At 40.1% G+C, this 15,835-nt stretch overlaps 1 protein-coding gene across 1 annotated transcript in view; it reads left to right on the forward strand.

The window, feature by feature from the left end:
- The window catches only part of PHLPP1 (PH domain and leucine rich repeat protein phosphatase 1), a 295,223-nt gene that overhangs the window by 273,486 nt on the left and 5,902 nt on the right, over window positions 1–15,835 (forward strand). The window contains exons 14-16 of the mRNA XM_043975799.1: window positions 3,364–3,468; window positions 5,505–5,699; window positions 8,973–9,201. Of these exons, the coding sequence (XP_043831734.1) occupies window positions 3,364–3,468; window positions 5,505–5,699; window positions 8,973–9,201 (529 nt within the window). The remainder of the gene's footprint in view (window positions 1–3,363; window positions 3,469–5,504; window positions 5,700–8,972; window positions 9,202–15,835) is intronic.

Below are 15,835 nucleotides of genomic sequence, written 5' to 3' on the forward strand. Positions count from 1 at the left end.
TTTCTGGGTTTATGTGACTTGAAAAGCTATTGCAGAAGTGCCATTAGCAAAGACCGATTTTTTTTTTTAACTGGATATGTTTTAAATCCATACTAGGAAGTGAACCCTTAATCTTAGGATGACTCTGGCATCTGGCTCCCATTAAAATGTATTTAAGTATCTAGTGTTGGTGTTAGGGCATTGGGGCATAGGAGATTTTTATGTGCTTGTGCAAGGAGGCAGACAGACAGACAGAGAGAGATGCAGCGATTTTCTTTGTATTAGCTGCTACCTGGTTTCAATATCTCAATTAACTGTGTCCCAGACCCATTTAGATTCCAAAGAATGTATCCCCACATGGTAGGAAAAACAGCTTCACTAAAAAGGGACAGTTTAGGTTTACAGCATTCTCACTAGAAGAGATTGTTAAGAGTTTTTATGGGTTTGGTTTTTTCTTTTATTATTGAAGCAGTGAAAGGCATTGGTTTCTTTGAAGTTTCTGCATTGTATGAAGGACTTAGTACCTTTTTGAAAAGGAACAGGCAATTACAAAAGAAGGCAACAGAAACTTCATAGGATCTTAAGGTTTTGCCTTTAAGAAACACATCTCTGCTGATTCCCATTTCAGAAGCTTGAAAGGTTACACAAGAAATAGTGGGGTTTGTTGTTTTGTTTTTTAAAGGCAGACCAGTTTCGTTGGTAGAAACTGTCATTGCTCTCTTTTTATTCACCTAAAGGAAGAACTTTAACAACAGAATTGGAAACTTTGAATCAGATGCAAACCTTCCACATAGCCTTTCTGTAAATAGAAATATTAATTTGATTCTGGGACTTTCCTTGGGTGGTATCTATGATCTGTGTGTTCCACAATTACTTAGACTACAGAGCAAAAGTATATGCACTAGTGGTGTTGGTGAAAAGTATAAACTGTCATTTGAATAAAGCTTTAAGAGCAAAATCCAAAGAAATTAACACCACAGAGATAGATGTTCACAACAAATAATTCTCTGTTGCATGAATATCTGGCATGTCAGTGCAGTTGCAAGTCAGATATCAATTTATTCCTTAGTTGAGCTGTTCTTGGGTCACATGTACAGTAGTCCAATAAGGTTTTAAGTTAACCACCATTAAGAGCTTAATTTTGGGGACAGCTAGGTGGCATAGTGGATAGAGCACCAGCCCTGGATTCAGGAGGACGTGGGTTCAAATTCGGCCTCAGACCCTTGACACTTACTAGCTGTGTGACTCTGGGCAAGTCACTTAACCCCAATTGCCTCACCAAAAAAAAACAAACCTTAATTTTTTGGCATGACTTCCTCTCCTATGAGAGGTTGTGGCAGAAGTGAGTGTGTCTTGTACTAGTGTTAGGGAAGCAACATAGAGAAATGGAAAGAGTAATAGACTTGGAGTAAGGATGACCTGAGTTCAAAGCTTTCCTCTGAGGTGAGCCACGTGGCCTTGGGGTAAGTCTGAACCTTGGTTTCCTCATCTATAAAATGGGGATAATAATAGCACCTACCTCACAGCATGGTTGTGCAGAACAGATGAAGTGATGTACATGAAGTGCTTAGAAAAACCTTAAAGAGCTGCTGCTATTGTTGTTGTAGAGGACATGTGCTAATTCTCTTTGATTTCACAGCCAAGATAAGACCTATTTCAAATGAGACAGAGAGGCATGAAGAGAATCTCAACAGGCCCTGTAGCACAGTGACTGGCAGGCCAGTCTTGAAGCCTGGAAGTCCTGGATTCAGGTTCTGTCTCTGGTACCTACTGGCTGTAATACCAGCCAGTAATAATAATAATAATAACCAGGCAGGCTGCTGAACTTCTTTGTGCTCTAGGCCAGGGCTTCCTAAACTTTTTCCACTTGCAAACCTTTTCTCCCCCAAAAATTTTATGTGACCCCCAGTATATAGATATAAAATATATATATATATACATAACCTTTTACTGTTGCCAAATTTTTACAACCCCCACATTCAGTTATGTAACCCCAGTTTAAGAAGCTTTGCTCTGGGATGTGCTCTCTGAGACTCTAAGTTACCGAAGGTCAACAGTAACTGGAATATTCCAGTGAAACCAGAGCTGTAGTCCCTCTCCCTCTCCCTGCCCTCAAGGAGCTTACATTGTAACAAGGCAAGACATCCTCTGTTGGTCTGTGGGAGAGCCAGGGGAGAGGGTTTGGCTTTGCAAAGTCACAGAGAGAGTGAGGAAAGGCCTAAGGTGCTATCTGGCTGACACTCTTCCTGAAGCAGTGATAGCATAGATCTGGTTGCTGTTCCCAGTGCAAGAGAAGGTCATGGCTGTGGTTTCATGGCAGATTCAGGTGGAGAGCTCTCCCTGCTCAGGACAGCACAGCCCACAGAGGGGAAGCTAGAGCTCTGGTTGGAAGAATCAAGCCTTTCCTGAGGCTACCTTCAGTAATTCCATTTGGGAATTTTTTTTTTTAATTTAGTGTTTCTGTATTAGGGTAGTCTGTCCTTGAAACATCATGGCTTGTTAGAGTTGAAGTGGGACAGCTGATAGAAATTCCCATAACTTATTTGTAATTTTTTAAATCAGTTTGGATCCTTAGAATGGAAAGATGAAAGTCCAGCAGTGACAAAGCAGGAAATACTTGGAGTACCAAAAATTAGTTTGTGTGTCAGGACAGAGGGAAAATCGACTATCTCAGAGTTGTAATTTAAATACCTCAAAGTTTCCATCATTTCATCAGTACAGCCCTTCTACCACCACACCCCTCTATCAGATGATGGTTGAACATGATTTGCTGTGACCAAAAAAAATCATCATATAGTAGTAATGAGCCTTTCTTTTGGTCCTCAGATGAAAGTAAACCTCCCCCACACACTGCCCCCTACCCCTTGCCCCCCAAGCCCATACTCAGAACTTTTCCAGTCTGGTAGGGTTTGCCAGGCTTAGCCTTCAAGAACACAAGGGTCAGCTCTTCCCCACAGTGAGGCATCAGACAAGATCATATAAATACCACCTGGTAATTTTGATTTATCACTCACTGTGTTTACCAGTTGTGTGAATAATTCTCACCTATATGTCAATTATGTTTGTTTTCTTGTGTCAGAGGTGGGGATAGCCTATTTTACTTGCATTATATAGCAACTGTATAGTTCAATGAATAGTTTCATGTTGCAAGAAACAAGTTTTATAGGTTTCGTGTCTACACCCTCTGATTTATATAGCCATAAACAACAAGGTATTTGCTGCTAGTAAAGATTTGGGAAGATTCTATTGCATAGTCTAAGTATTATAATAAATGAAAGAAATCTTGACATTCCAAGAGACTTGAGAGTTTGAGCTCATAAAGTGAAGCTGATGCTTGTCACTTGGCATTTTCGTGATTTCTTTCCCCTGCCTTTCTCATCACAGTAATATCCGATGTTTTAAGATTGACCAGCCTTCAGCCGGTGATGCTTCGGGAGCCCCAGCTGTGTGGAGCCATGGCTACACAGAAGCCTCGGGTGTAAAGAATAAGTAAGTGGATGACTTTGGAACGACAGGTGACTCCTGCCTTCTTCTTACAGTCCAAGTGAGAATGAAGCAGAACCAAGTGCTTGCTTTTTTCATACAAGATTTAGTGGAGGATATTTTTGTCCCCAGAGTGAGATGGTGCCATGACTTATATTTGAACACTAAGTGAGCCTTCACTGCTGGGCAGCTCGTGCTCTTTCTTTGTTAGTGAGATTCTAGGAGATGGTGTAACTGGCACATTATGTCTCCATAAGGCACCAGTGTTTAGAAAAGGCCCAAATGTTGAAATGCACCTCTGCTGCTTTGAAAAGCCCCTTTATCTTCCTATGCAGCCTGCTTACCAAGCAAAGCACATGGACCACTAAAAGAGGAGTGGCCTTGATCATCCATAGTCAAAGTCCCTTAGATTACTGACCAGTCAATAGTTTTGTGGGACTGTTTTGTTGTTTTTATTTCCCATCTAAAGTGGCCATGGGCAATACTCAACACCTGTTTCCTGCAGTATGTCTTGTGTTGCTAGTGGGGCCCGTCTAACTTTATTATAATCACTCAAACAAGCATTTAATTGCCTACTATATGAATGAACATATGTGAAAAAGATGAACTGAACTTAGGGTACTGTCTGAAATGCAAGACTGTAGAAATAAAATATCTTAAGATATACTCACCCATATTGATTAGGACTGAAGACCTTGGTTAGATGGGGATTTTTCTTATGTATATACCCTGCCTAATTATTCCTGGTTATCTCTCTTCCCAATCCCATTCCTTGAATAGTAACTATTTTGCTTATGGAGGCTTCTCACTTACTTTGTCCTTGAGACAAGATAGAAAAGGTAGAGCTCACTTCTTGCCACTGGTTTCAAGGAAGGAACATGTGCTAACCTCACATTCCCCAGGCTAAAGGTACAGAACTCTGTCTTCTAATGTTTTTCTAAAAAAAATTCTTGGGGGTATCACAAGGAATAGTAGAGAATGTACACCTACTCGATTCTTTTTCATTTAGCATGATCTTTTTAAGGCAAAGGAATTTTTTGCAATAAGCCTGAAATTCCAAAAGAAAGAAATTCTGTTTGTGAACATTGTTAACCTGACAGCAGTTCCTTGAAAAGTATTTCTCCAGAATATACTGTCTCCCTTGAAGTAGTTTTCACTCCAAAAAAATGAGACATTAAGTGAAGAGAGACATCTTAGGAGCTTGTGATACTCTTTAACTTTCCCACTGGGTGCTGTGAATTACTGCTTTTCAGAAGAATGAAAGAGCATCATTAGGTGCTTACTATTTGCAAAGCATTGAACATACAAATAATCCCTGTTTTCAGGGACCTTATATTCTAAAAGGAGGGAGAAACATATAAAGGAGGTCTCAGCTACATGTCAAGTATAAAGATGCAGTGGCTGTTAGGGTGTTTCAGATAGCTTAATTAAGATTAATTAATAATAATTAAAGAAAGACATATAAGCAAAGATGAGCGAAAGTTGCTAATGGTAGAGGCAAAACAGGACCCCATATACTTGCATAATAGCTTCCTTTCTGATGCCATCCTTCTTTCTGGTTTCCATTAAGAGTAGAAATATCAGGAGAGAAAGGGAAAAGGGAGAGATAATGTCTATAATATTCTGATTACTCTTCCCCAATAAGATATTAGTTTTGACATAAGTTAAAATGGTTGAAACTAGTTAGATACTTGTTCTAAATCTGATTTAAGTCACTAAGTTTATCTCCTCTATGTGGAATGCCTCAGTGAATGAGACAGCAAATGACTGCATGATCTCTAATGTCATCTAGACCACCATAGTTTTCATAGAAAGCACGTGTGCCTGCTGTTTGTTAGATCCAGGCCTGGGTGTAGGCAGCCTGATTCTGACAGACACAGTGGAAAGGAAGCTTACCCATGCTTTGATCTTAAAACTAGCATCTGATGCTGGAGAGGGAGGAGGGAAGAAGAGAAAGGGGAATGAGTATGGAGAAAGGAAGCTGAACACGGTAACCCTCAGGTTTGGGTCCCCTCCTCACCCTTTTTTCTCACTTTTTTTAGGTTGTGCGTCGCAGCCCTGTCAGCAAATAATTTCTGTGACAACCGGGAGGCTCTGTATGGAGTCTTTGATGGAGACCGCAACGTAGAAGTGCCGTATCTTCTGCAGTGCACCATGAGTGACATTCTGGCAGAGGAACTACAGAAAACAAAAAATGAAGAGGAATATATGGTCAACACCTTCATCGTCATGCAAAGGTGAATCTCAGAGCTCCTCAGTCCCACTGTCCGTGATAGTCATAACTCAACCAATCATTCACCAGCAAGGACTTATTCAGTGCAAACTATGTGCCAGGCACTTGGTGAAGCGCTATGTAGACAGAAGTGAGGCTGTCGCTGCCCTCAGGGAGCTTACATTTTAATGGGGATATGCTAATGGGGTTTCTTCAGGAGGTTGTCTTCTGTCTTTGTGTTCATCTAGGAAGAACAATCGGCATGTGTGTGCATGTACACACTATTATTAGGGTATCAGGGTGAGTGCTGGCTATCAGAGCTCACAGGATCTCCAATGAGCTGTTCTAAGCCCCAGAATCCAGCTCACCTTGTAGACATGTCACCCTTTCAGAGCTAAGTGAATGCCCTCGGAAACTTGAGTCCACCTGAAATAGTCATTTGTCCTTGTGATCCTTAGCCTGGCTATAGAGTAGACATGGAGCTGCAGAAACAATGGGACTTCTAGGGAGATCCCAGAGACTTTCCTGAGTTGGGATCTGCATTTAAAAGATTATGTTAGGGCAGCTAGGTGGCGCAGTGGTTAAAGCACCGTCCCTGGATTCAGGAGTACCTGAGTTCAAATCCGGCCTCAGACACTTGACACTTACTAGCTGTGTGACCCTGGGCAAGTCACTTAACCCTCATTGCCCCGCAAAAAAAAAAAAAAAAAAAAAAAAAAAGATTATGTTTCTGTTCTGTAGTGTCCACTTTTATGAAATTCTATTCACCATTGAGGGCTGGGGGCAACTTGTACTGATATATTTTCAAAGTTGAGATAATAGTATTTTAGGCCAAAGAGTTGTGTTTCTTCCAGACTGGTTTCATTTTTGTTAACAGGAGCAAATAGTGTTCCTAATGGCCTTTTGGGTCATTCCCAAAAGTACAGTGTGTTTGACTCGATATTGGCATAATGTTGACTGTGCTTTGGGAGGTGTGAAATGTTGTTCCCACTGGTATGCAGCAGGGGCATCTGACTATCTAATTAAAACAGATGGCAGGGTTGGGAGGAACTAACCCTGGTCACTTCTTCCCAGCACTTTGTCAAGGATGCTCTAAATCAGGGGTTCTTAATCTTCTCAGTGTCACGGGGCCCTTTGGCAGTCTGGAAACCTACGGTCCCCTTCTCAGAATGTTTATACATATATATTTTTTTTAAGTTCACAGACTACAGATTAAGAACCCTGTAACATAAAGAAGCAGTGGTAGGTACTTACCAACTACCTCATAGCCAGAAGCTTCTTATGAAACTTGCTATTGCAAACTGGACATAGTCATTACAGTGAGAAAAGTAACTTCGCCTCCACTCTGAGTAGAGGGAATCCCTTATTCAAATGATTGCTCATTCCTTTGTCACTCTAACTAGGTGGGTTGTAAATGGATTGCATCTGAGTCTATAAATTCTGTACTACAAATACTTGCAAGATGGGGCCAGGAAAAAAGAGACGTACTCATGTTAAAAAAAAAAAAGTCACCAAAACAATGGTGCTCTTCTCCATTTTCTTTCCTACTCCCAACCCTGTCCCCAAACTCATCCCCTGAACCCCACCCCCATCCCAAGAACTCAGTGCCAGATTGTAATCAGGGTAGAAGAGTACATACTGAATTGCTGGGGGTTGGAATCAGACTCCCTGAGGACTGATTTGTGGGGGCTTTTAAAAAAATCTCCTGCGTCTTCCAGGCTTTTGCTGTACAGCCTCTGTCATCACATTCTCAAGACACTGGGGTGTAAAGCACAATTACCAAGATAGAGACCTGCGATTTTCCTTTTGCCCCAGTGGTAGCCTCCCACCTCTGAAGTAGAAAAGCAAGGTTATCCTAAAAGTACCTATGAATCATACAGTCACTAAAAAGAAATTGACAGATAAACTCCTTTAGTCCTGGGGAGGAAGGCTTTTCTCTAATTAAATTTCTTTTGAGGGATACTGAAGCCGAGGGGGAGGATTAGAAGTAGTGACCCCACCCCCACCAGAGGTTCTCTGTTCACGAGGTTTGCTATCACCAATGTCATCCCTTCACTTAATCTGATGGGAAAGAAAATCTTCATCTCCTTGAAGGGAAGGCTAGAGCCTTGCTCACTCTGGTAGGGTATGTGAGAGTAGTAGCCACAGGCTACTGAATTCCAGACTTGTTTCTTCTGCTATTTGCCACTCATTGTTCTGATTTGTTAATGGAGCATGCCACATGATGGCTTTCAAATCTTGAGAATTGCACATTCTTCAGTCATGGGGTCTTAGTGCATAAATGGCTTGAGAGCCTTGGGTTTCATTCCTGACTCTTCCACAGATTAACCCAAGGCAAATGACTTAACCTCACAATCTCCATTTGTGAACCAATAGTGGTTCTGTTACCTTCCTGTTGCCCATAAAGGCATAACATGAGCATCAATGATAGAATGAGGGGTAACTTAGCTAATAATGTTTGGTCTGGTCCTGAGGTGTTTTTCAGAACTTGTAGATGCAGCTGGTGTCCTAATGGGTCTATGGATTAGTGACCATGAATAAAAGGTTATGTCAGAAGTATTTTGGAGAACTGGATTACCAGAATGTCCTTTCTGTGAGTGTCCTAAAATAGACAATGCCAGCTTACAAAAGCTCCATTGTACATGGCAGGAAAGTGGATTGCCCAGGACTTCAAGGCAAATACCAACATACACACACACACACACACTCACACTCTCATTCTCTCTCTCTCTGAAAGACAGAAAAAAAAAAAACCAATGAATTTTTAAGTGTGTGTGTGCATACACACACACACACACATATATACACATATATATGAATACGTAGATATCTGTCTCAACACATCGCCCCTCCTCTTATTTTAATAGTTGACCCGTTGGCTTCCCAATCTTAAGCCCAGAGAATGGGAACCAGAGGAACAAGTTGCTTGTTGTCTTGAGAATGTGATGACAGAGGAGTGGATGTGACTTGTGTAGCCAACTGTGCATAAGAGCACAGGGGCTCCTTTATTCCAATTCAGTTCCCGTGGCTTTTAATGGTAAAGTGACTCTTCCCACCAGTTGTGGTGAGATTCCTCTTTGTCTAAGTAGGTGTGTAATCTGTCAGATTCCACATTATCTTTTTTCTTCTGGGAACCTTACAAGTCACGTTTTGATGAAAAGGGCCCAAAGGGAATTCTAGGCAATTCTGCAGAGCCTGTCTTGCCTCCTACCCTATGTCCAGTTGTGTAGCCTCTCTGATGAAATGAACAAAACTAATGGGTGATACTTTATGTTTCTTCCTTCCCTTCAAATTCTAGGAAACTTGGGACTGCTGGGCAAAAACTTGGAGGCTCTGCTGTCCTGTGTCATATAAAGCATGATCCTATGGACCCAGGAGGATATTTCACCTTGACCTCTGCTAATGTGGGAAAGTGCCAAACAGTTCTCTGTCGGAATGGGAAGCCTCTGCCTCTGTCGAAATCTTACATCATGAGCTGTGAAGAGGAACTGAAGAGAATCAAGCAGCATAAAGCCATTATCACTGAGGTGAGGACAAGGTTCCCCTGTACTGGCAGAGAGGAGGGATACCCTAAAACTCGCTGCACTTTCCCAAAGAAATACCCTGCCAGCATTTTGCCATTCTTTCATTTGGGATAACATGACATAAAACTCTGGACTAAAGTAGAAATCCTTGGTAACACAGTGGCTAGAGGGCTGGACTATGAGTCGGAGTGGCCTGAGTTCAGATCTTTTTTTTTTTTTTTTTTTTTTGGTCGGGCAATGAGAGTTAAGTGACTTGCCCAGGTCACATAACTAGTGTCAAGTGTCTGAGGCCGGATTTGAACTCAGATCCTCCTGAATCCAGGACCGGTACTCTATCTACTGCACCACCTAGCTGCCCCTCTGAGTTCAAATCTTGCCAAAGACACTAGCTGTTTGACCTTGGTCAAGTCATTTAAGCTCTGTTTGTCTCAGTTTGCCCATTTGTAAAGTGAGAATATAACAACAGCACCTACCTCCCAAGGTTGTGTAAGCATAAAATGATATTTGTAAAGTTCTTTGTAAACGTTAAAGAATTATGTCAAGTTCTTATTTCTCTTGTTGTCCTTTCTGTTGTTACTAGGATCAAATGAAATAAGGTACTTTGCAAGACCTTAGAGCACTGTATAAAATATCAGCTGCTTATTGTTATTATCTTCAGTGATATCAAGAGAAACTGGTAACTTAGAAAATCTAGGCAGTAATGCTACCTGTTACACTTAAGCTCTTAATTATTTACTATTTCTTTACTTAGGTTTGGTTGCTCCAGGGCTAATTAATGCGGTCATAGTGTAGCCTCAGGAGATTTTTCAGCCTTAAACCTTAATTCTTTCCTGTTCATAGAATTATGCTGAAGCTTCAGTATAATTATTTTGGGGGGGGTCTCCAGCATAGGTGAGACAGATGTATCACATGTTTGTTTGTTTTTATTGTATTATTAGATAAAATCCTTTAGCTGAAGTTCATGACAGAACTATCTTCTACTAAGCTCTACCCTATAGTACATTGTATTCAGGTTCCTGTATAAGGATAATTTTTTTTTTATCCTTTTTATGATGAAAACAAGGAAGGTGGATACTATAAGCAGTTTTTATTTGGTAAGGAGCTCATACAAGTGAATATGTAAAGAGTTTAAGGAAATAAGTACCAGGCATGACTGGGGAATTGGGCATTTCTTGCTTTAAATCCCCCAATGACATTTTTCCTAAATTCTTTAAAAGAATTCCTTTCTCCCTTACCCCATTTCTATTTGGTGTTTTATATTTGTTTACTATCAGCATTAACCAAAGTGGGATTGGGATTTTATTGAGCCCTATACCACCAAAAGGATAGAAAACTGTCTCTTCCCATTGTGTCTGATAGAGCAAAATATAAAAGGTCCATGAGATGGTGCCCCATTGGTACTATGGAAGATTTGCCCTTCACTTGACCGTTTAAGAGAAAAGGGCAGGAAGGAAGATGTGTGATAATAGAAGATAGGATGTTTTCAAGGAGCTAGTGAGGAATTAAAACTTTGTTTGCAACCTCTGGTTTTTAACTTACAATATTTTTTACAAACTTCTGAATATGACAGTTACATATATGTCTATTATATAACTCCTTTTATAAAACATTATATTCTTTCTGTATTGTCTCTATATGGTTATACCTATTGAAGTCAAAGTTTATAAATTAAGATGAAAATCTACCATCAGTATGTGGGGACCAATTTTTAATTGGGGAGTGTTAGCTAAGTGGCTCACCACAATATTGGGGCAAGGAAGGAGACCGGCAGTCTCCCTCAAAACAGAACAGGATTTATTTTAACAAGAAAGAACTTAAAAAAACACACACATACACAAACAGGATCAGTAGGATCAAGGGAAAGGAAATAAAATGGGGAAAGGGAAATTATACAACCTGAAAAAATACCACTGACCATGAATCAGCTGAGAATACACAGCCCTGCTCCTGTCACCTTCCAGCTTCCAGCTAGAATGCCAGACAAAAAAATCTCCCTTCTCCCAGCACCCCCACACAGTCCCCAGCCGATTGGATGGCCACTCTGACAGTCACATGACTGCCCTCACTAGGCTTCCAATCATCATAATTTTGCCAGGCCCATGTAGGCGTCAGTGAATGGTGATGATCGTGAGGTACCAGAGCCCTGGCAATGGCTACAACCAGTGGGTGGGGCACCTTGTGGTTTGTGGAGCCCCAGGCCAGTGTGCGCTGAGGCATAAAAACCTCAAATAACAATTCTTTACAAATAGAATACAGCCAAAAAAGCAAGGAGCTAAAATCATTATCTGAAGAGGAAGGCAGGCCACCCGATGATGAAACTTTTTGGTCATGTAACGATTGGAATGACGCCACCTGCTGGAGAGCTACTGTAGGAAAGGTCTGCCATGACGAGAAGGCATCTGAGGGCAAGTCATGTGGTCAGTTCCTTGGAGTCACTGACGTTTGCTAGTGGGTTCTGTCTATCAAAGCTACCAGCCAATCAACTTGAGTCTCCCATTTTCTGGGAGGAGGACACGAAGCAGGAAGCAGACGCTAGCCAAAGGGTTCTTGCTCTTTTGGTTCCTGACCTCACCATGGCATGTCTGATGATGGGGTCTCTTAGAAATAGTTAGATTTTTACCTTTCTCTCTGATCCTAATGCTCTTTAATAAATACTTAAACACTTAAATACTCTTGCTAAAGCTTATAATTTATTGGTGACCACTCATTAGATTTTAGATAGTATAGCTAGAATTTTAGCCCCTTACACAAAGAATTGGAAATTGAGGGAATGTCCATCAATTGAGGAATGGCTCAACAAATTTCGAGGTATATAATTGTGATGTGTTATTGTTATGTGACTATTGTGTTATAGAAAATGACAAGCAGAATGGTTTCAGAAAAACATGGGAAGACTTAAATGAACTTAAGCAAAGTGAAATGAGCAGAACCAGGAGAACATTGTACACAGTAATGGAAATATTGTAAGGATGATAAACTGTGAAATATTTAGCTACTCCAGTCAAGACAGTGATCCAAGACAGTTCCAAAGAAATTTCCAAATGAAAAATGCTATCCACCTCCAGAGAGACTTATGGAACTCTGAATGCATTTTGAAGCATACTCATTATTTTTCTCCGGTTTTTTTTGGTCTGTATATATATATATATATATATATATATATATATATATAATATATTTTTTTTGGCAACATGACTAATAAAGATACGTTTTGTATGACTTCACATGCATAACTGATGTCAAATTGCTTGGGGTAGGAGGGAAGAAGAGAATTTAGAACTCATAAATTTTAAAAATGAATGTTTAAAAATTTACATGTAATTGGGAAATATTTAATGAAGTAAACTACACTGAAAAAATATTTTTGGAAGAGATTGCCGTGAAAATAGTTTTCTTTTATGTACCAGTATAAGTTGCCAAGGATGAAGCAGTAGAGAAATTCCATGATGAAATTAAATCAGCATATACTCTTGACACTTAGTGACTTGAATGAAAAGGAAAGAAATGACGAGAATGGGAAGAATTATAGAAGAAAGGAAAGAGGAATTCATATGACTCGGAAGAAAAAAAAAAATGAGAGACCCAAGAGTTGTAGATTACACAAAAGTTTCATATCATGAACACCTTCAAAAAAAGACAAGAAAGGAAAAAAGAATTGGTAGGTACTGGAAATGGAAAGCACCAAATAACAGCACAAAGAATTAAATAGATTCCATTTTTAACAGATGGGAAGAGACTTATTATAGATGTGGGAGTTATCTTTGAGTCAGCTGTCTGTGCAATAGAAGCTCAGATCAGAATTTATCATACACAAAAAGAAAGAAGAGTTTTAAGAAAAGGGTGTGGTGTACAGTTAAAAAGATTTAACCTTGAGTTATTTAAACAAGTGATTGCCAACCAAAATGGAAAATGGACAACAGAAAGAACATTAACAGAAAGTCTAATAATTTCATCCAGAAGTTAAATCATTGTAAATTAATTGCTACATCAAGGAGAGCAAGAGCCCAAAAGGCCCTCAAGTCTGCAAACATTTGACTGACTTGCCAAATGGAGAAATATGACTGCCAATGGCAATACCAGTGTATGAAATAAACTGTAAAGCCTTACAAAAAAGATAATAGACAAGTATAAGCTGTTAAGGGTGGGCCTGACACCAATTATCATCTTTGGGGGGGGGGCAAGGCAATGGGGGTTAAGTGACTTGCCCAGGGTCATACAGCCAGTAAGTGTCAAGTGTCTGAGGTCAGATTTGAACTCAGGTACTCCTGAATCCAGGGCTGGCGCTTTAACCACTGCGCCATCTAGCTGCCCCAATATCCTCTTAATTTAGGTTCAGTTTAGGGATGAAGCTAGGTGATACAGAGGATAGAGCACCAGGTCTGGAGTCAGGAAGACGGGTGTTCAAACCTGGCCTCAGACACTTAATAGCTGTGTGACCCTAGGCAAGTCGCTTAACCGTTTATCTTAGTTCTTCATCTGTAAAATAAACTGAAGAAGGAAATGGCAAACCACTCCAGTATCTTTGCCAAGAAAGCCCCAAATGAGGTCACAAAGAGTCAAACACTACTGAAAATCTACTGAACAACCATGAAGGAATCATAAGTGGTTGACACAAAGAGGTTTTCTCTGCCCTAGCAGAGCAAGGATTTCCAGCAAGGATACAATGAGACTTATCTTCAGCTTTAGTGGATGGTGCTTCCCTTGTCTCCTTATGTAAATATATTTATCTGGTCAGCAGGGCAGGGTAACTTTGGCACCTACCAAGTCTGAGAGGCCTGGACTCCATGTCAGAGGGACTTTTGATGTTCTTAAATGTCAGAAAGCTGGGTCAGGGAAGCAGAGAGGCCAACCATCTATTAGGGACAGCTTTGTCTCTTATGGAGAAAAGTTATTAGATATTATCACATTAGAAGTATTACCATGAGGTTAAGCAGGGAAAAGTAAAATTAGTCTAAAGCAAGGCAAGCAAGATATCCAACTAAGCAAAGTCATCCCAAGGGCATTCAAGGTGAAAACAGAAAAAAGATTACAAACAAGGAAACTGGAAAAGATTTGCAAAAGTTATTAAAGTAAACTTTTCTCCATCAGCATAGTAGAGCCACCACACCCAGGCCTCACATCCCAGTCTCTGATGTGCTTACACAAGAAGCAGAAATGGTACTAAAGGGGACAAAGGTGGGGAAAGTAACTGAATTGAATCAGATACATAGAGAGGAAGTCTTTTGTGATGTTTAAAATCTAAATTGTGTGGTTGCCTTAAATTAGAAGCTTTAGCACCAGTCTTCGGGCATTAAGCATTTATTAAAGCATACGAGGTATTAGAAAAAAGAGAACCCATGGAGTTAAGAAAAGGCCTATCTAGCCTAGAGTTCCAGCCTGGTTGGGTTCTTCCTCAAATCCTCCATCACGAGCCTGCTTCAACCATGAACTCCCAGCAAACTGAGTGTGGAAGCTTTTTATAGGTCCAGAGCATGAGTGGTCCTTACACAGTGCTTCAAGCTGATTAATTAGCATCATCCAAATCCATTGTTCACTGGAATTGAAGGTGGTTTTGAGTTAAATTCAAAATTTTTAGCTTCTAAGAACCAGGTGTGCTTACAATCTAGTTAACTTGAAGTAGGCTAATCAGCAGTCAATCACTCTCATTTAATTCAATCAGTTTAGATTAATGTCCAGGTGGGCTTTTGAGTATCTGCTAAATCCCATTATTTTATCACACTTTGGAGGTGATACAGCTGTAAAAGCATTGTAGGGCTGGTTGACAAAGTACTTAAAGGAAGGGAAGATATCAAAGATAAAATTCTCAGATCTTTTTTATACCAGAAAAAATGACCAAGAAAAACATCAGTAACTATAGATCTCTATGCCTACTCTATCATCTATACAAAGGCTGTATGAGTGTCTTATATACATAAATTGAGGAGACCCATGATGAGGATATCAATAAGGAGCAAGTAGGCTTTTTGTTTTTGGTTTTGTTTTTGGTTTTTGGTTTTTTTTGTTTTTGTTTTTAGTGAGGCAACTGGGGTTAAGTGACTTGCCCAGAGTCACACAGCTAGTAAGTGTTAAGTGTCTGAGACCAGATTTGAACTCAGGTACTCCTGACTCCAGGGCCGGTGCTCTATCCACTGCGCCATCTAGCTGCCCCGCAAGTAGGCTTTTGCAAACAATATTCAACAACAGAGCATCTTGTAATTGACTAAAAATTGTGGAGAATATGAGATCCCATTATTCTTATCATTTGCTAATTATGAAAAAAAAAAACCAAACCACCATTCAACTTAGTACAACCACAGGGTGTCTCCCATTTATGTATCAAGATCATTGAGGATTCCTTGGAAAATTTCACAGCAGAATCTTCTGATGATAAACATCAGGAAAGACATAAAACAAAAAGAGAAAGGAGGATACATGCTTGCCAAAAGTATTCAGCAGTGTAATGAAAGAGATCCAGGACAGAGTCCAGATCAAGAAGGGACAATCCCTAAAGATAGTGAAATTCCCCAAACGATCATGTTTTCAGATGACTTTATGTCGATTATGTCAAGTCCCAAGATATCACAGAGCCTCCTTGAACAAACCCATAATCACTTAAAGAAGTTTGTCCACTGGCAAGACAAAATGAATAAAGAATGTC

Source organism: Dromiciops gliroides, chromosome 1 (assembly GCF_019393635.1).
Source record: "Dromiciops gliroides isolate mDroGli1 chromosome 1, mDroGli1.pri, whole genome shotgun sequence".
NCBI lineage: Eukaryota > Metazoa > Chordata > Mammalia > Microbiotheria > Microbiotheriidae > Dromiciops > Dromiciops gliroides.